General features: G+C 25.4%; 2 protein-coding genes across 22 annotated transcripts in view; one reads left to right on the forward strand and one right to left on the reverse strand.

Annotated features, from left to right (window-relative positions):
* The first annotated feature begins 2997 nt into the window (after positions 1-2997).
* LOC107994048 (synaptotagmin-7) lies at positions 2998-20788 on the forward strand. 18 transcript variants are annotated; one of them, XM_062074491.1, is made up of 12 exons: positions 2998-3445; positions 4466-9151; positions 11034-11179; positions 11697-11708; positions 12931-13234; positions 13324-13464; positions 13556-13703; positions 13843-13952; positions 14030-14198; positions 15308-15520; positions 15680-15782; positions 16155-20788. In XM_062074491.1, the coding sequence occupies exons 3-11, from the start codon at positions 11115-11117 to the stop codon at positions 15778-15780; spliced, it is 1263 nt and encodes a 420-aa protein (XP_061930475.1). In that variant the 5' UTR covers positions 2998-3445; positions 4466-9151; positions 11034-11114; the 3' UTR covers positions 15781-15782; positions 16155-20788. The 18 variants fall into 18 exon arrangements, with proteins under 18 accessions (XP_061930475.1, XP_016906287.1, XP_016906286.1 ...); XM_017050798.3 differs by having other exon boundaries at positions 4466-8262; XM_017050797.3 differs by having other exon boundaries at positions 4466-5502.
* Positions 16902-22548, reverse strand: part of LOC107994046 (dynein axonemal intermediate chain 7 homolog) — a 39648-nt gene continuing 34001 nt past the window's right edge. For all 4 annotated transcript variants that reach the window (XM_062074345.1, XM_062074358.1, XM_062074334.1 and 1 more), the window contains one exon: positions 16902-21041. In XM_062074345.1, coding sequence (XP_061930329.1) covers positions 20901-21041 — 141 coding nt within the window. In that variant the 3' untranslated portion in view covers positions 16902-20900. The remainder of the gene's footprint in view (positions 21042-22548) is intronic.

Here is a 22548-nt window from a genome sequence, read left to right on the forward strand (position 1 = left end):
ATAATTGATTAATTTTTATTATGACATAATCATCATATATAAATTTATTTTTTATATAATTTATCTCGTTTAATTTATCTCGTTAATTTATCTCATTTTCGATTCTAAATATTTAAATTATATTTGAAAAAATTTGAATACTTCCAAAAAGGCAATGAAATATAGTTATATACATAATATTGCGTACGTAATTTTTTTCAATTACATTCAGTCGAACATATGTTTCATCGAATTGATTATATAATTCACAAATTTATGTTTTATATTCATATATAATACATTGTTTTAAAAATAAACATAATATAAATTTAATAAATGAATTTATAATATATTATTTGAAATTTATTTTTTGTTCATCAAAAATTGAAATGAAAATATTGAAAAAAAAAAATATATATATATATATTTTTTTATAACGAATATATATAATTATTATTTAATATATATTTTATATATATTATATATATATATTATTGCTAATGGAAATAGGTTTTTATCGAATATCGAAAAATACTCATGATCGACTGACAAACTTAAAAAAAATCACAAATAAGAAGGATTTGAAGAGGTAGTATGCTATAAATTCCGTAATTTTAGACAAGATGCCAATTGGAAATCTGCCAAGTCTGGTATTTCGTAACACTTAAATTGGTGAAATGCAACAGATATTCCACTTGTTACATTACAAATTGCATATATAATATTTTTTTTATTAAAATTCACATAGTGCATTGTGTATATAGTAACTATGATTTTTTAATGTTTTTATTTATTTGATATAAAAAAAAAACTAACATAAGGTGTTAACCAGATTTTCGCAATTGTTTTATATTATTTATATTATCATTATTTATTTTTCATAATACGAAATGAAAATAAAAAGTTATTCTTATTTTTGCATTAGTAATAATAATAATAATAAAATTTGGCATATCGTAATATGTTAGTTTGATAGATTGATACATTAACTACTATAAACATTAAAACTTATGTAATTATTAATTATGTAATTATTAAGAAGTCTCATAGATTGTTACGAAATTTATTGTTTATTATATATATACAATAAATATATATATGCCGAATAAAAATCAAATTTAATTATTTTTGTTTTGTATATAATAATAAAGAGAAATTTGATCTAAATTTGATCCAAATTTGATCCAAAATCGAATAATTATATTGGAAATTTCTTTTTGTTTTATAATTATCTATTATCTTTTATTATTTATTTAATTTCTTTTATTATTGCTTATTTATTATATCTTTTTAATTATGACTTTAATTTACGAAGTTTTTATTTATTTAGTTTATATTTGTTTTCTTTTTAATCTTTTTAATCTTTTTAATCTGCATTTAAAAAAAAATACTTAATTTTAAATAAAATAAATTAAAAAGAATTTAGATAAAATAAAATAAAAAATTAATAAATTAAAAAGAAATAAAGCTAAGAAAATAGATATTTATTTTTAAATAAAAATAAATTTTAAAAAAATAAAGCTAAATTATAAGTAATAAAAATCAAATTTAATTTCCATAGCAAATAAAAATATATAAGAGAATAATTATTAAGATCAGATATTCAATTAATATATAGATATTCAATTTGTAATAAAAATAAAAATCAATATAAATAAATATAAAAAAGAGAAATTTACAATAATATTATTTCAAATATATTAAATATATTAAATAAATCAAAAATAATAAATAATGTAGAATGAATAAAAAAATAATAAATTTTGCTAAAAAGTAAGTTAATCATATTAATAATTAAAAACATATAAACTGCCAATAATTTCATTAATTGAACATTAGATTTTTATTGAAAAATAACGATAAAAAGATACATGAATCATAAATTATCGTAAGCAAAAATAAAAATTATGAATAGTTTCACGTTCTTGGTTAAAAATTAAAATAAGATATAAATTTGTGTTAACATCATAATTATATTATATTTATTAATTACTGTATAATTCTTTCGGTATCAAAATATCTCTTTCAGTACATATAAATGTAATACTTAATTTAAATATGTCAAAAAAATGTCATAATTGCTTATATCCTTTGAATTATATATGCAAATATAATAAATAAAAGCAAAATATATATATATATATATATATATATATATATATATATATATATATATAAGTATAAATATGAAATTTTTATAAAAAACATATAAAATTGTAAAAAATATTTCCAATAAAATTTAAAAAATTGAATTATAATATAATATAATTATAATATAATAATATAAAATATAATATAATAACATATAAAAAAAAAAGAAATTACGAACAAATTATCATTATTTGCAAAAAAATTAAAATGGAAAAATAAAATAAAAAATATTTATATGAATAAAAATAAAAAAGAACAAAAATATAGAGAATGTAAAAACAAAACAAAACAAGGATAAAAAGAAAATAAGGAATATGTTTGAGAAGATAATAGAAGAAAAAAGTGTGTATAATATTAAGGTTATAGAGAAATAAATAAAGAAAAAAGGAATATATCAATTAAGAATATACATATATTTATATAATATGAGCAGGATTGTAAAGGATATAATAATATAAGACGATAAAGGATATTAGACGGTAAAAGATATTATAAAAAATGGTAAAATCATGGAATGAACGAAGCGATCTATTAAAAAATAGTGTGAGTAAAAAGAGGGCAAAAGAGAAAACTGCGGAGAGATAAAAAGATTATATATATAATATATATATATATAGTTAATCCTGACAGAAGTGAGAGGGGAAGGAAAAGTCCAGAAACAGTCATATCGAGGGGTACAGTATAGAGTGGGAGAATTCGGAGTGGGATACAGAGTGATAGAAATGGGTGGGAACGAGAGTAAAGGTAGGAGAAGGAAGTGGAGATGAGGAGTGTAGAGAAGAGATGAGGAGAAGAGGAAGGAAGGAGAAAGTGGGGACTGGTCATAGGGGTAACGGTAGGATTCCGGGGGTTGAAAGCAGCTGAGAGCAGTGTACGAGTAGGTCATACGAGAGAAGAGAGGTAGTTCGCGTTTAACAAACGACTCGTTCGTTGGACAAAGCGTATAATAATCGTTGGACCGCTTCTCTAAATTTTTCATTCGTATCTCTTTTTCAAGAATATCTCGTTTCTAATATCAATCTTCATTTTTTCTTATTAGTGTTACTATCATCGTCATCGTCGTTACTGTTTTCGTCGTTGCTATCGTCTTTGTAGTATTTTTCATTCTATCTTTTTCGACGTTGTTATTGTTGTCGTCATTCTCATCGTTCTGTGTTGTACTTAATCCTTGACGTGTCCTTGTTATTATTGTCCTTGTCCTTATTTGCGGAGAATATAATAGAAAATCGAGGAAAATGGATACTCCCATCGAAGAGCAATGGCTGAATATATTTATCATATAAGGAAGAATCGATATTGATTCGATCGATTAAAAGTACGAATTCCAATTAATTTTGTATTAATTTTGAGTTTATTTTCGAAATAATTCAATATTTAGAATAATTCAATTTTTTTTTGAATTATAAACTAATATCAGTCAACATCTTCAAAGGATTTTCTCTCAGTGATTAGTCATTGATCAACTTTTTGTCTTTTCACCCCTATTTTCTCTTACTCTTCCTTATATTGATATTATTTTGTTAGATTTGTTAGAAAGCAAACGTGTGTACCATTATTCTTGCATTTGATCTGATCAATCTTCGATTAAATTTGTCAAATTTATATGAATTTTTTGATCAAATCATGGATTAAATTATAATCGGATTAAAGATTAAATTTATTATCGGACAAAAAAGGAATAAACTAAAACATTTCTTTGATATTTTCTTTATTTATCTTTTTTTTTGAAAACCAGTGAAAGACATATAATATTTAAGACATAGTTATAGATATTTGATATTTTCAAATTTAAAGATAGAGAAAAAGTAAAGGAAAAAAAGTTAAAATAAAAAGGAGAAAAGTGGACGTGAAAAAACAAAGAAGAGAGAAAAGAAGAACGAATGGATAGAAAAATTAGAAAGAAAAAAGTGGGAAATATTTGAAAAATTATAAAATATTTGTAAAAAAAATTAGTTTTTTTTGTTTCTTCCAGAAAGAAATCAATTTGCATTCGTTAGAAAATATTTGTATTAAAATTATAACATTGATTATTATTGTTGTTAATTTTTTATCATAATTTATATGTTTATTAATTTGATCAATTATTATAATTCAATAATTCTACTTATTTCACAAATTTAATGAGATAAATGATTTATCAAGTCGGGATCAATGTTAATTTTATTACTAGATTATTTAAAAAATATCAATATATTATCAATGAATTTAATATTTTAAAGTATATCAAGTTACGTATTTTTTAGTTTTAGTCGAATCTTCAAAATAATTTTATCATAGATTATTTGCTCATTTAAAATCTACATGTACATTTTGATCATATTATTATTTTTTGTAGACGGAACAATTTTTTTTTCAGTATAAATTAGTATAAATTATCGCGGAATTGATTTTCTCTTATTTTCAATTTTTTTTAAAAAAAGGAAAAAAGGAATTAATGATACTTGAAAGAGAAAACCGAAAGAATATGAAAATATAAGGAGAATAACGAAAAATATAAAAATAAAAGTGCCTCTAAAGAGAAGTGGATTTCAAACGTGTAAAATATTGGACGATATTTTTGGATTAAATCTTATTTTTTCAAAAAAGTGCAAAAAAATAGCATTGGAAAAAAAATTATAAAAAGTGAAAAGGAAGAGAGATGTAAAAAAAAAAACAAAAGAAAAATTGAAAGAAAGAGCAAGAACGTAAAAAAAAGAAGGGTAACAAAGGGTAAAAGACAAGTATTTTTATTATGCAATATCTATTACAATGGTATTTATTATACAATATTTATTAAAATTTGTAACAAGCATGTTGTATTAAGCATATGTAATCTAAAAAAGAAGATAGAAAGTTATAGAAGAAAGAAGATAGAAAATTATCAAAATTAACATAAAAAATTTTGAATCATGCGACACGATTTGATAAAAAATATATCACAAATTCAACAAGCCGAACTAAAAAAAACGAGAAAAATTAATAATCGTTTAATTAAAAAAGAAAATTCGTAATAGTGTTTGTATAATTCGCTCTTCGCTTATGAATTTATATATTTTTCTTCGAACAACTACTCCCATGGAATAGCATCATCATCGGTCAACATATAATATTGTAATATATCGATCCTCTTCGGTATCGACAATAAGCGGAGACGCGTTTTTGTTCATTAGAAGAATATACGAGATGAATACGTTCGTTAAAGCATCAAAAGTTTTCATTGCTCGATAATCAGCTCGCAAAGTCTACAAACAAACGAATACGAAAAGTAGTTCCGTTTCTAGTTTGGTTCAGGGAACGATCGAATATGGAAATCGCAGCCTCTGCAATGTTGGATGGCCTGAAAAACAATCGAATCAGCAAGTTGGCACTGTCGCGGTTCTTGTCGCAGAGTCTGTGAGTAAATTAACTCGGCCGTTCGTCGAGCACGTAATCGATTCGACGTGGTACAAGTAACCAGGATGCTAGAAAGCATCGTCATATAGTGTGCACAATAATTGATTGCTTGGCTTTTTTATGCTTTTATTGCGTTTCATCGTCATCTAGTTAATTAGTTTCCCAACCTACGTATTCTCGATCCTTTTGACATTTATCGCGCGCACTTGCTTATTGCTGCTCCGAAATTGATTATCCACGCGCGAATCGTTCGCGTTCTCACGATAGGCACAACATGATTATATTGCTATCTGTACCAACTCTCTTCGACCTGCTTCGTCTTTTTAATCTTGCTTATATACAAAATATTTTTCTGTAACTGTTTAGCAACAATTTTACAAAGCATGCAAAATTTTAAAGGAATTTTACGAAATAAAAATCCCGATGTCGTCATTTAATCTAGCTTAATTCATGAAAGTAATACTTACATGAAACAATACTACCAATTTTATTCTTTGATTTTTATTCTTCGTTCTTTTCGTTTTTCTCGTAAAAGAAATATTTTCTATTCTTTTATAATCATTATGTTTTCATAAATATGTGATATAATTAAAAAAAATTCATAGACAATAAGAAAGAAAAAAAATTGATAATGAAAATAAATCATAGAAAAAGGTGAAGTGATGAAGAGAGGAGGTAGTAACGAACGAAAGAAGAAAAAAGAAAGAGAAAATGCAAAAGAAAGAAAGAAAAAGTAGAGAGAGAGAGAGAGAGAGAGAGAGAGAGAGAGAGAGAGAATAGATAAAAAAAAAGAATTATTTTTTATTTGCTCTTAAAATTCTGTTTAAAATTTATATGTATCAATATTATTTAATTTATTTATATATTTCATATAAAAAAATTTAGCATAATAATTCGAATTTCAATTCGAAAATACATTGATATGAAGTGTCTAAGAGAATAAATAAAAAAATATATATAAATATGTACAAAATTATATATTTATATATCTATACAAGTCTATATTTTCGAAATTATAATGTTTATTCCTATCTCTTTGGAATAAAAAAAAATTAAGATTATTAAATCATGGATTAGTTTGCTAATAGTTATTATTGGCTATTAAAAATTTTTATTTGCATTTTCGTAAATTTTAACGTGTTTTAAAATAAAAAATTATATAATAAATACATGAATAATTCGTGACATCTGCATTTATTATCTAGTAAAAGTTCGGTCACTCATCATACTTCGGTTGCGCACGCACCTGCAACCCATTTTCATTTTTTTTATTTCTCATCTAACGAAGACATATACGAATAATTGAAAGAACACCGGAGCTGGCCCACTTTATTCAACGATGCCTCAGGCTTTTTCGAAACAAAAGAAGAATAAAAAACAAATTTTGATCGAACTTGTCATTTTAATGATTTGTGACTCTTTCTTGTTTATAAAAATAGATATTTTTCAATTTATTCTATAATTTCTATGTTATATTTTTTTTCTTTCATTTTTAATGATTTAATCGATTTTTTATATATTTAAAAATTAAAAGATACTGTTCTATAATTTATATATATTGGAAAATCCTATAAATATAATTATAAATCTATGTATATTATTAATTAAAATAATTGGAATATTAAGCAATAATGTAATTTGTTGATAATAATTAACTCGAAATTTATGATTAACTAATAATTTTGGAAAAAATAATGAAGATAGGCCGAAAGGAGAGAGGAAAGGAAGAAGTAAGAACAAAAAAAAAGGAAGAACAAGAAAAAATGAAAAAAGAAAGAAAAGAGCAAGAAGATTAAAGAAAATAAGAGAGAGAGAGAGAGAGAGAGAGAGAGAGAGAGAGAGAGAGAGAGAGAGAGAGAGAGAGCCAATGAAATATCAGGAAAATATATATGGTTGATAAGGATGATGGTTGAGAAGGTAGCAATAGTGGAGGTGGTATAATGGTAAAGATAGGATAGAATGGTGACGGTAGTGGGAGAAGTCTGGCAATGTTAGTAATGGTGGTAGTGGTAATGGAGGGGATAGAAATGGAGGGAGGATAGTAATATATAGAAAAGAGTAAAGATAGGATATGATAAAGTAATATAACCATGGCGGGGAGATTGACCAAGAAAAGAGGGGTAGGTCTGGGTTAAAAGAGAAGGAAGAAATGAAGAAAGGAAAGAGAGAAAAGAAAAGAGGGGCGCAAGCGTTTGATCCCTGGTGCGTAGGAGAAGTTTTCTATGGCGTCCTGAATATTCCTTTGGTGAGCAGCGAGGTGGCGCCAATGTATCGAAGGCTTGAATGCATTGATGTGTATATGTGACCAGGGCTTTTCCACCTAGGAGAAAAGTTTAGTCAGTGATGCGACGCGATTGCAGTTAGAAAGAGAAAAATGTGCACGTTTTTCGCATGAAAGCGAACGTGATATATTTCAATTTTTTCTTCGATTCTTTTTCGAACGAGAATTTTGCATCGCGTTTGAATTTATCGATAATTTATAATTTGCAGTGAAGAATTTACAATTTACGGCTTATTGCTTATGGCTTGCAGCTTACGGCTTACGGCTTACAGTTCACGATTGTGTAGTTCACTAACTTTCGTTTCTCGGTTTTGTTAAATTTGTTAAATCCATTTTGTTTTTTTTCTTATATATCGAATCCTGCGTATTACTCTTCGATAACATGTTTTTCCTATTATATATTCTATCAAATTTATTTCCATTTAAATTTTTTATTATTGATTAGTTATTTATTTTCAATTGGAAATATTAAAGAACTGGTGAGTAATTAAAGAATGGCAAGGAATAAGCATAAAAATATTAATATAAAATATAAAATTTTTTTTCAACGACATTGCAATATAAGTGTAGTGGAAAAACGATAAGCATGTACAAATATGTCTAGATTAACATTTTATCTTAAATTAATTCGATCCATGTTCTTCATATACAGGAATTAAATAAAAGGCAGCTAAAAAATTTTAAGATTATAGATTAATTAAAAATTTTAAATCGAAATGATTACGAATATAATTATAATATAATTTAATATAATATAATATAATTCAATATAATTGAATTATATAATGAATACAATTTGATTACAATTAATTATCGATCTGATTAGTTATGAGTCGAATGATATTTTTTCTTCTATGTCATTTTATATACAGAGTGTTAATGTATTTGTGGGACATTTTTAGAGAATCGATTCTAGTGATTAAAATAAGTACAAAAGTTGATATTATATATATGACAACATTATATATACATAATATATATATAACAAAAATGTCGATTTATTAAGTTAAGTTTATTTATTAAATTAATTATTTAAGTTTGCATTAGATGAAACGGCAAAAAATAAAACGGTTTCATTCTATCTTCGTCTATTTTATTTAACACAAACTTATTTAAAACAAACTTAAATTGTTTATAATTAAATAAATAAGTTTTTCTTTTTTCTTAATTTTTTAAAGTATTTTTTTACTTAATTTATTTATTTTGTTTCTCTTTGCAACTGCTTTGCTTAATATGCTTTCTATATTATATTTCCATTTTTTTTTATCTTTTTTCTCATATAAAATTTTCAAAATAAAAGTATATATATCTATAATATATATATCTTCGATAACATTTGGAATATTTTGCATTGATAAATAAATGAAGGTAGTAGTAATAATAATAAAATACTTTTTTGAAAAATACAGAATGTGTATAAAATATTTAATATATTTCCAGAATAATCTTGTTAAATAATCTTGTCAAATAATATTTCATGATTGATGTTTCGATTGATATTCTTTAGTTGAGGAAATGATATTATTTCATCATGAGTATGTGATTAGTTTATACAGTTTATGGAAAAAAACGAAATAATTTTAAATATTTAAATTTAGTTTTTAATATTTGATGACAAAAAGAAAAGATATTTTTGTATTTTCTCATAAAATTTATCCGCGTGTACATCGACTGGGAACCTGTTGCTTGGATATTCTTCGGCATTGACCGAGCCATATCACGGCCAGGAACTTTTACCTTTATCATGCGCGTGCGTTTCAATCGATCGCTTCTCTCACAATTTTCTTTCCTGTCAAATATACTTTTCGTTACTAATATTTTTGATTAAAAGGAATTTAAAAAAAAAAGAAGTTATGTAATATAGATAATTCTCTTTGCAAAAAAAGAAAAAAGAAAATTTCAAAAAATAAAATTTTGCTATTATGACAAATATCATTATTATTATTAGTAATGAATCAATCAGTGGTTTTGGCATTTAAACGACATTTTAAATAACAAAGAGAATGATAACGAAAGAAAAAGAAAAGTCAGAATTGATATATAGATAGATACGGAGATGATATATATAGATGAGAAAACGAATTGCCTCTTATTTTGATATTACTTGTCATTTAATCGTAACAAAAATATATACGTACTCAGTATGCGCGCGCCTTATTTATCGATTTTTGCGAACATTATTGCGTGACCTAATATATATCTTCTATTAGCTTTGAAATTTTATTCTCTATTTCTTGAATATCGATAATATCAGAAGACTTAATCTGTCATATAGTTTTGGTATAGAAATCAATAATGTATGTCTAATTTCGTTCATGTGTCGCATGATTGTCGCTGATCACGCTGCTGCTATTCAACGTTATGACAATAACAATCAAGTTATTTATTTCTGGACGGTGATTAGTAATAAAAACAGTAACAATATAATGAATTGAGATGATGGCTATTGAGTAGTATCCCAGTTGTTGACAATGACAGTAGTGACGATGGTTATGACGTCGGCGATGGCGTGAACAGTGGCAGTGATACCAGCGAATGTAGCTAAGATCGATCGTATCCCCTTCTTTCAACCCCTCCATCCACCAACCGACTAACGGGCTAACTGACCGACTGAATAACTGAATAATCGAATAAATTCCTGGGATTTTTTCGAGATACTATCAACCGTTATTATTATTAGTTAGTCCTTTACTAACTAAATTTTTAAATTCCTTAAAAACTTACACATTTTTAAATTTGTTTGATTATTGTTCTTTAATTTTTTCTATATTTGTGAACATTGAAAGCTGTGAGTACGCGCAATAATAGTAATTATCCCATTTGAAATATTTTTATTCGGAAAACTTCATGCATGAATGCCAAATATGACTTAAAATATTATGTCGTGATACAAATTTTTGGAAATACAAAATATTTATAACTTCGAATTGCAAATGTTTTTATCCGAATTGAATTCGATATTTATAAATATATAAATAACGAAACATATAACTTAAATAAAATGATATATTAAATAAATGATATATCATATATTGTTTATATATAAATAAAATTTATATCAAAATATTAAAAACTAGATCAGATAGAATATCGAGTTTTGTGATTTAAAAAAAAAATATTTAATTCAAAAAATTCTATATCAAACATTTATATTCAAAAAAGAAGAAAAATATAAAATCTAAGGAAGAGATAAAAAATGCATATGAATAGAAAGAGTTTTTGTTTCTCGTTTTTTCTTTTATTCAAATAGATTATATCTAAAACTTAATAACGGGAATGTGAACGCGTCCACGCAATAATCGTGGTTAAAGACACTCGGAACAATAAAATCATGTGGGCTGCAGTCACGAGGTCTTTGGAAATACTGGTTGCCTTCTTCGAATATTACACTACCAGGTAAGAAATGTGTATTAACTCGGCAACGTAAATTAGGAATAAAATTAGCATGATAATGATCCTTTCGATAAAGATTTGCGAACATAAGGCGTGATGGAGTATGTTTGTCTGAACGATGACTCGTGAAATGGGTACGTTCTCTCTATCTCTTTCTCTCTCTGTTTCTATGTCTTTACTCTTTTTCTGTCTTTTGTCTATCCTTCTGCTCCCCTCCTTCATACAATTCGCTTTCTTTTTATTTAATTAGTTTTTTTCTGGAGTTTTTTTTTTCTTAAATTTATTACTATTGCAAATGATATAAATCGAGTCACGTTTTAAAATAAAAACGAAAGCAAAGAATTTGATTTATGATATCAAGAAAAGTATTTGTGGTTCTGTTGAATTTGAACAATTTTTTATTATGTTTTGTTTCATTTTTTTTTTTCGTCGAATTCGAGATCAAGATTTAAAATTCGTAAAATTCTATTTTAATTTTTTGTGTTTCATGCATCCTTTTGGGGTTACTATTGGAATCCAGAGCGCAACTGGAGTAAGTATATCATAAGTTAAAGAATAATAAAAAATTCTTAATCGATCTTTTCTCACATTGCTTCACTTGACTTTTCTATCTTCTCTTTCAATTCTTCTTCCTAATGGGAATATCTTATTCGCGGATGGACGCTGCTTTATCTGCGTAAGTAATTCAATTGAAATAAAACTCCCAAATCTAAACTCCAATTTCTTCAATTTTAAGTTTTATTTCAAATAATAATCTTTCGTTTTTTTTAAACAATGTCAACATATAAATTTTAGATGTTTTTTCCAGCAAATTTAATAATTATGAAAAATTATTATTTTTATATCCGCTGTTTCCTCGAAATACTCTCTTAATTCTCTCTAATATTTTTTATCAAGATTAATTAGACAAAAAATTGAACGTTAAAAACAATATTTTAGGGAAAAAGAGAGAAAAAAGAGAGAAAAAGAGAGAATGGGAGATAAACAAAAAATTAATCTCTTTTCTTTCGAAATTGATTATCAAAATATTTTTAACAATAAAATAATAAAATCGTGATATTTATTTAAAAGTTTGACAATGTATTTCCAATGATTCGAAATATAATTATTTTTCTGTGTTTTTGCAAATTTAAACTTATTTAAGTTATATATATTATCTATATATTTAGTTATATATTATATTAAATTATATAGGTTATATAAATTATATTAAATTATATAAGATAAACATAAACAACCATTGTATAATTGTGATACATATAAATATATTTACATTAAATATACTCAGAATCTATCATAGTTTGTAGTTGTTACGATCGTCGTTGCCATCGCTTTCAACGACAAAATCGTATAATTTTGTCACAATTGCTTCAGCTATGCCAAAATAGAAATTGTATGCGTCATAAATGCTTTAGATTTCATCGTAGTTGATAAATGCACGTAAAACAAAATCGAGATGATGTGAGATAGAGAAATAATTTTTTTTGAAAAATAAAAAAACGAAACTGAAACATAAATACATATGGCATGATAATTACGGTAACATTAATAATGACGACAATGATGATGTCACAATGTCATTGCGTCATTATCAGACTATGATAATAATATTGATATTAATGATGATAATAATAATAATGATTAATGATAATAATGGTGATAATGACGAAAAACATAAATATGGGAATGAATAGCATTGTGCATAGTTAGATTTCGAGATTTAAAAAGATGGTTGTCAATTGATTTTGTCGTAGAACAACCGGTAGTCCAGCGAATAAACCAGCATCATCGGCAAGTGGAAGTGGCACAGGTGGAACAAGTGGGACGAGTGTCGGGGCGAATAACTTGACGACAAGCGGAGTAGCCACGGGAAGTAGCGGATCTGGATCAGGCGCCACTGTATCTGGCATTGGCACTGTGAATGCAGGAACTAGTGGTATCGGCATCGGGACAAATGTTGGTACCGGAAATGTGGCCAGTGGAACGGTTGAATCTCGTACATCGACGATCGGAGTACAAAATAAACAATTGCAAAATGTCAAAGGAGAACATCCTTCGGTATGTATTCCTCATATTTTCTTCTTTTTTTTTAAATAATGAATAATTATTTTTTTCTTTATAAGAAAATATCTTTATTATTATTTTAGAAAGCATTCCTACAAAATAGATCGATGTCTTTAGTGGACATGTACATTGATAATTCAGAACCCAGCGAAAATGTTGGTCAAATTCATTTTAGTCTGGAATATGACTTTCAAAATACTACGCTTATCCTACGTATTATACAGGTTAATATATATTGATATATATATTGATTTATACATAATGTATTTTGATATTACAAGACAATTATAGATAAAATTTATTGTTCCGATTTAGGGTAAAGATTTGCCAGCAAAGGACTTATCCGGAACGTCCGATCCTTACGTTCGTGTAACTCTTTTGCCGGATAAAAAACACCGACTTGAGACGAAGATAAAAAGACGCACGCTAAATCCTCGATGGAACGAAACATTTTATTTCGAAGGTAAGTATCGAATTAAAATAGGTTTGATAAATTATATTTTTTTCAGTGATCGCGTTGAAAATTATATTAAATATTATATTATATTATTGCAATTATTATTTTATCTTTTTTCCCGTTTTTTATTATTTTTATTTAATAGGTTTTCCAATTCAAAAATTACAAAGTCGAGTGTTACATTTACATGTATTTGATTACGATCGATTTTCAAGAGATGATTCCATTGGAGAAATGTTTCTTCCGCTATGTCAGGTAACTTTTTAATTATTGGATTATCGATTCTTTTTCTTTTCAAACTATTTAGAAATTATTCAATGATCATTTAATAGGTTGATTTTTCGGACAAACCTTCGTTCTGGAAAGCTTTAAAACCTCCAGCAAAAGATAAATGTGGAGAATTATTGTGTTCTTTATGTTATCATCCGAGCAATTCCATATTGACTTTAACACTTTTGAAAGCTAGAAATTTGAAAGCAAAGGATATTAATGGGAAATCAGGTAAGAAAATCATCATTTCTTTATATAGTAAAGAAATGACTTGAAAGGAATATTTTTGTTTCGAACAAGATATAAAAGAAAACTAGAAAAGAGTATTAAATTCATTGGAACAACATTGGAAAATCATATTTAACTATAAATATGTGTAATATTATTAATCTCTTTCTCTCGTGTTTTTTTTTGTTTTTTAAAAAAGTTTTTTGTAAATTGATTGTATTGAAAAAGAGTGAAATTTATAAAAAAAGTGTTATTTTTTTTAAGTATTATTTTATTAAGTTATTATTCAGATCACAATATATTGTCAATTTATTTTGTCAACATAAATACTATCAATTGCTGTTATTAATATAATATTTTTTTTTTAAACCTGGATTGAATTTTTTTTTATTTTTTTTACAACTTTTCTTAAATGTATATTGATATGTTAGTCTTCTAACTTGGATACTGATTAAATCCGTAATACATTTTTACCAAAATTTTTAAATAATTTAAAAGAAGATTTATTTGATTCATTTAACTTAATAAATAAAATAGTTTCTAAGATAGCTTGCTTAATCAATCTAGCTAATATTAACAAATATAATTTAGCTATATTAAAAGATTTTGCAATTCATCTATTGAATTTTTTTTTTATATTATTTCGTTTACTGATTCTTATATTTTTTTTTATATTATTTTTTTATGTGTTATATTTGAACTAAAAAAAGTGAAGAAAAATATTTAAGAAGAATTTTTTAATATGTAATAGATACATATTCAATAACAGAATAAAATTTTAAAAAGAATAATTATAAAAATGATAATTATAAATGAAAAATCTATTAAAAATTATATTAAATAATTATATTAAATAAAAGATACAGACAGTTTATGTTATTATTCTTGAATAAATATCTGTTTAGATATGCATATGCATGAATATCGCTATAAAATAAAAAGATAATTGTTTTAAATAGACTTTTAAAGAAATTTATAATATCTTTTCGATATATTTCCTTTTTATGTCATTTCTCTTCTACAGAAATAATAAAAACCAATAAAAACTGCGAATCAGAGAAAAACTCAACTGAAATTTAATTTTTTCCTTTTTCTTCGGTTTCTATATTTAGATCCGTATGTAAAAGTATGGTTACAATTTGGAGATAAGAGAATTGAAAAACGAAAAACTCCTATATTTAAATGTACTTTAAATCCAGTATTTAACGAAGCCTTTTCATTCAATGTACCGTGGGAAAAAATTCGCGAATGTTCGTTGGACGTAATGGTAATGGACTTTGATAACATTGGTCGAAATGAATTGATTGGACGAATTCAACTTGCAGGTAAAATGATTTTTTTTAATAGTATAGTCAATTGATTAACTCAATTATCTATACTATATATCTATACTATATAAATTTGATATTGATTGATATTGATTAATTTATGTTTATTTATACGATTATATCAAATAATGATAATAATATTTCATTAACTTTCAGGAAAAAATGGAAGTGGAGCAAGTGAAACAAAACATTGGCAAGATATGATTACGAAACCACGACAAACAATCGTACAATGGCATCGATTAAAACCGGAATAAAGGTTCAAATATATTTGATATTTGTATATTACATTTAGAATATTGATCAAAAATTTTCAAATCTAATCTAAATTTAATTTAATTTAAATACATACTTTTTTTTACCATTTATTCTTTTTTTATTTCTATTTCTTCTTTCTATTTCTTTCTTTTTTTCTCAATTTTTTTTTTCGAAATCGTATATTTTGAAGATCTGCTTGTCGCTTCGTTTTTTATTTATAAAATTTTTTCGAGTTTCATATCAGAAGTTGCCAAATATATTATTATATTAGTATATATTAATATATATATTATTATGATTTATCAATATGAATGTAAATAATATACAATAGAATGTTTATATACTTAGTTTTTTAAATTAAATTTTGTTTCAGATGCCAATAAAATTCAAAATGTTCAAAATCTAAAAGTAACAAGATCGATGGTTGCTATTTTATTTGATTCTTCTTATTCGATTGGTTGTAATGCAGAACGAAAAATAGAAAAGATTGAAGTTCTACGAGAGAGATTTCCCATTTTCAAGAATATATGATGAGCATATAAAAGCATATAATAAGCATTATTCTTATTGAGAGGAACTTCTCTCGTGTTAAATTATTTTCTTCAATATCGGTACTTCTCGTGTTTATTTATTTTTCTTTCTTATCATGTACCATAACGACTCCACGATGAATATATCGAATTTATTATCTTCGCGTATAAACTCGTTCTCACATGACTCATGTATCATAATGTTTTCATATACATATAATATACATACAAAGGAACCGATAAAGATGCTCGAAAGCGTAATCAATTAATATTATTTTTAAATTTTTATTGACATTTAACATTAAATGTTATTTTTATGACTGTTTTGCACGAGTAAATACATATAGAGTATGTAATACTGTTGCTTCGAAATCCGTGATGCGTCAAGCGTCCTCAACTGTATTTATATCCGGTGTCTTCCGATTATAGTATTATGGCTACTCTAGAAAAAAAAATTTAATGATAAAAAATTTAATGAATTCTCTGTAATTGTCTTCTAATAATGTTGCATAATGAATAGATTATTAATAGATATTATTTTTCTAATTGAATGCTGTGATGTGATGATTTTTCATTTTTATTCATACTACTTGTATTTTTTTGTATTTGTTTACTATATATCCTTCTATTCGGGATCAAATCAATCATTTCTTTTTTTTTCTTTTAAACATTTATTTTTGTTTTATTATTTTTTCTTCTTTTTGTTTCTTTATTTTATGACATATCATTGATTATCGCATAGAAATACAATTGGAGCAAGACACCGGAATATAATGTTGAATTCTCATAAGTAGAATCCATAAAACAGCGATATTTTTGACGGAATTTTTGTATCGACCTAGTCGGAAATCTTTTGAAAGCGATGAAAATTGTGATCGGTGTTACACCTTGAATAATCTTAAGCGTTAAATTCGATAGTTTGCTGTTGTTGACGATAACACGTAGAAAGATCCTTGAGATCAAATTCAGATGGCGATTTTGCATACATTATACGTATGTTGCGCTCGTGTACGTGTACATGTACGTTTGCATATACGTGTGATATTTGTGTGTCGAAATGCGAATATTCTTGTATATGTGTCGAATGTGCAGTGCGTCGTGAAAAAAACAACGATAATTCTAATTATTCGCAAATTGAAAAGCGTTACGTAGTTACGTTTAGCGTAGCGCTTTTAGGTTACATAGATGCATTTGTAGACTGAAAGTGTAAAAATCGATATTGCAGCAAAGATATATTCTGAGTAGCATAATCGATGACTGATCGAATATTTTTACATTATGTGGTTTTACAAATTAACAAATTACTAGTGTATAATAATTGAGTGTATAAAAAGCGTGCCGCTTTTTAGTCAAGCTATCACGCTAGCGAGATCGAGCGACGAATTTTTACACGAGAATCAATCGATTTTTCTCGTGTTATGTTAAATTCGTCTAAATCCATCACATAAACGTATATTGTATTTCCATGTTGATAGCATTAAACGCGACGCACGAGAGCACACACGCACGCACGCACGCACGTATATACTTATGTCCATGTACATACGCATACATACATACATATATGTACATATATATACATGTGTGTGTGTGTATATACGAGCACTGTTGCATATAAAATTAAAAAAAATTTGCACAAATACGCATATGTGTGTACACCTAATTATCAGGTAGCACAAAAAATCAATTAGACTAACGTTTGTATATCGTAGATTGTATATTATACTGTTGCATAATAATTGAAATGCAAAAACAAAAAAATATTACGATTTGGCATAAATCTGTTAGAAAAAAATAAATTCCCCCCTCCCTCAAAGGAAAAAATAAAAAAAAATGTTGAAACGATCTTATTTAATTAAAATCGAAGACCGAGCGAGCGTGTATGCATCTGATAAATGCCATGTGCAAAATTCATAGCGTTTAGTTCTTAAATGAATTGTGCGTTTATATATATATATAAGTATATACATATGTTGTTCAATCGTCGCTCGATCGTGTTTAGTCAACTATCGTAATGTAAATGCGTTCTTAAATGATTATACATGATTATACGCGATCATTTAGAAAATTAGTCTATAATTGGAGAAAAAGTGCCAAAAGTAAACGCGAATGGCGGATTGAACATGTTTTCCGGCTCCTGGATGTTTCTTTCTCTTTTTCTTTTTAGATTTTTTAATTTTTTTTTTTAATTTTTTATAATTGCTTCGTTTAATAATTGAAAATTTAAGAATTATTTAAATTGCGGTAAAACATGAAAAAGTTTTCGCACGATTCGTTCAACAATAATGATCGGTGGCCAATTGAACTATAATGTGCATATAATATTATTACAATTGCATATCTTTATTTTTTAAATTAACAATGAAAATAGATATATAATGATAAAATATAATTTCTCTATGGAATTAATTTGTCTGGCGCCAAAGATTTATTGTTCAAATAATCTATTGCGAAATTTTTTATTTTTTTTTTTCTCCCTCTCCCTTTTCTTCCTCTGTTTCTTCCTCTTCCTCTTTTTTTTTTCTTGTTCCTCTTCTTGTTTTTTTATATAAATAGAATACATGTTAATTTCAAAACCTATATTTTAAATTCAATCAACATATGTATTATATATTGTATATTACATAGTGTACAAATTAATTCGAATTGGATGCGAATTGGGCCTTATACCATGGATTACCTCAATCGTAAACAACTTGACAGTCAAGTTCTAGTTTGCGACTACAATAAAACAAACGTTAATAAGATTTTAAACCGATTTCATAAAAACAATTCATTTTTCAATATTTAAAAAATATAACAAATCAAACGTGAAATTGAAATTAGATATTCATCTTGTATTATTGTTATGTTTGTGCGTGTCATTATCTAATAGTAAATTGAGAATATGGCATTATTCGATTAAGAGTGAATCAAAACATGGAATCAAATTGATATGATATTAGAACCGCGTAAAACGCGATTACTACCTTTTTTTAGATTTTCGATCTTTCGTTCGACCGAATTATTAAAAAAAGATGGAATTTTCTGTTTTTTCTTTTGTGTTACTTCATAATAATTTTTTTCAATATATATTCGAATGATTATATGAAAAAAAACTTATTGATTTTTCTTTCAGATTTAGTATTTATATTAGTATTTATATTATATTATATTATATTATAGTATTTATATTATATATATGAAATTTTCAATTTGTCTTTCAATTTTCAAATTGACAAATTCTAATTATATGTATAAGTTATTTGATTAATATGTGAATTAGCTTTTGTTTAAAGTTCTAAACGGAAAAAAAAAGAAAAGTTGAAAAATAAGGAAAAGGTGAAAAGCTTGATTTCATTCAAATAAAACAATTTGAAAAATGTTAGGGAAGAGAATATGTAGAAACATAAATGTTAGATAGAAAACATAGTAAATATAAAATGATATATGATCCTTGATCATATTTCATCTCTTCGAAACAGAAGAGGAAATTTTGTGACAATGTATTATTATTTGATATATTGTGCGTTAGAATATACAATGAAAATATACGCGTAGAAATGATAGATAAAATAAACAGAATTCTATTGATCAAGTCAAAGAAGTAAGCGCAAATATAAGAATATAAAAAAAAAAGAAGAGAAAAGAAGGTAAAACAAAAGCGAATAAATGATGAAGAGAAATTTCACGATCGATTATGTTCTATCCTTGTAAATACATGATATATTTTTTAACTTCTCTTGTTTGTTGTATACATACAGAATTGTTCTATTAAGAAGAAGATTAAGAAAAAGAAGAATGAAAAAAGGAGGAAGATAAATAGAACAAGATGTTAAAAGAAAATTTTTTTTAATAAATACTATGTATTTACAAATGATAGAAAACGAGAGGAGGGGGGAGGAAAGGAGAGGGGGAGGGATATATAATAAAATAACAAACGAAAAAAGAAACGAACTCCGTTCGAAATATAATTGCAATTTCGCGATGATATATATCATTCATTGTCGAAAATTGCATGAACAGATCCGCGTAGCTAGATTTGCTTAGTCAAATATCTGCTTAACAAGATATTTGCATTAGTCAAATTCTTGTAGCTATGTTCGTGGAATAATATTTTGATCATACAGATTTAATGCTCTCGTTTTTTTGTTATTGTATTGCTTATTTATGTATTATATTTTATCGATCAAATCTCATAAATTCTTAATGAATATGTTATTTGCTTCATATCTCATTCTTTTATTCTGAGTCTAATAACCGACTCAATCATACATATCTATTTTATACTGTTATTTTATCCTTCTCCTGCCAACCCAAGAATGAAATACATTCATTAACTTTTTAACCATAAATTCGATATGTGTTTTCTTCGAAATATTGTTTTATAAACTAATATCGTTGATAAATTGATCGAACGGAGATATTTATTTCCTGAATATTGCTTGATGCTCGACACATGTTGTATATTCGAATAAAGAGAATTTCGTTTGAGAAACGAATTTTTTACTGAATTTTATTTCCTTTTTATTTTTTTTGAAACATTTATTATATATGTTTATTATATATTATAACATAGTATTTATTTTTTGACAAATGATTTGATCAGATTAAGAAGACATGCTGATTACATTGGTACGTTCAAGAAGCTGAGTAACCGTTGATGCTAATTTATATGTAATTTGTTTCGTTAACAATCGAGTCTTGATTCCGGCAGTATGTAATGCCAGCTGATAAAGGTCAGCATAGTACTATACACAAAAAAAAAAGACAAAAGATAAATATAAGATGAAGGAATTCATTTATTGCAACAAATTAGAATTGCAGGAATTGTATGATAATGGAGTCGAAAGCTTATGTCTCAAGAATTATAGTTCATCAATGAGATACTAACAAAAATATTTAATTTTGTATTTAATTTTGTATTATATTTAATGTAAAAGAAATTAGTGATGAATCATAAATATGATTATGATATGATAAATATATAGATGCCTGGTTAGATAAAAGATAAGGATAATCCTAGAAGAAACAAAGCTGAAAGAACAGATTTCAATTAATAGATTGATTATTAACAATTGTAATTTTGAATTATTATATTAGAAATTCCATATTTTTATTCTTTGTTAAAAGAGAGATAGATTGTATTTATTATTTTTATATGATATATATAGAATATATATATAGAAAACATTTTATAAGCGATATTATATTGAAATAAGTAATAATACATAAATAATATTTTATACAATAGTTATTTTAATATATATAATATATAGTCGATAATATCGATTTGATGTTATAAATATTAGATAACAATAGTAATTATAATGATGGATCGACATTATTCGTTATTTATCTAAAAATAGAATTTTTGGTGATTCGTAAGCCGCATGTAATCCCTCTATTTACTTTTCCTCCTCCTCCTCCTCCCCCTCCCCCAGCAATACTTAGAACGTGGAAAAAGGACAAAGAATATTATAAGAGAATTAGCATAGTAATAGAAGTAAAAAAACAAGTGGAGAAAAAAATTGTCCAGACTTGAAATCATCAATAAGAAAAGAAAAAGATAATGATATTAAAATCAAACAATAGATTAAAATAGAAAAAACAAATATCTAGAATTATTTAGATTATCTGCAAATATAATTAATATTATGCTTAGTGTTAGTGAATGATGAATAAATGATTTTAATTTTTGAAAATGATACGTTTAAGAATAATTTGATTATGGATTAAATAATTGAGCAATATAAGTAGGGATGATCATATAAAAAATCGATTACAAATTATATATATTAATAGTTTGACTCATCAATAAATCATCGTTATTTCGTTATTTCGAAATGAAATAATTAATATTCCATAAATTAATCTCTTTCTGCAAGCTTTTTAAAATGTTCTCTATAAAGTTTGACTAAGGGAATCATTAGAACTGTTTTCAAAAATTCAAATTGAAAAAGTTAAATGTAACTATATATATAATTATATATCTTACTTGTGACATAATAATTGGAAATAAGACATTGTACGAATTATAAAGTTTCATTTATTATATATTATATACATTTACAAATATTCATCTACCGAACGAATACTTTATTCATTTACGAAGACATTGAAGATATACAGAAGATATATGGAAAAATAGACTTTTATACACAAATTATTATTTCTAAATTTCAGTATAATATACTACAATGTATATAAATATTGTGTATTTATTATATAATGTATTTAATGTATAATTATATAATG

Source organism: Apis cerana, linkage group LG1, assembly GCF_029169275.1.
Source record: "Apis cerana isolate GH-2021 linkage group LG1, AcerK_1.0, whole genome shotgun sequence".
Lineage (NCBI taxonomy): Eukaryota > Metazoa > Arthropoda > Insecta > Hymenoptera > Apidae > Apis > Apis cerana.

Excerpts from the sequence above, each read along its gene's own strand:
- LOC107994048 (XM_062074446.1), top strand. The coding sequence starts at position 5,414 with ATGGAAATCGCAGCCTCTGCAATGTTGGATGGCCTGAAAAACAATCGA. Across the intron at positions 13,235-13,323 it reads TCAAAGGAGAACATCCTTCG|AAAGCATTCCTACAAAATAG; the intron begins GTATGTATTCCT and ends TTATTATTTTAG. Across the intron at positions 13,953-14,029 it reads TGTTTCTTCCGCTATGTCAG|GTTGATTTTTCGGACAAACC; the intron begins GTAACTTTTTAA and ends ATCATTTAATAG.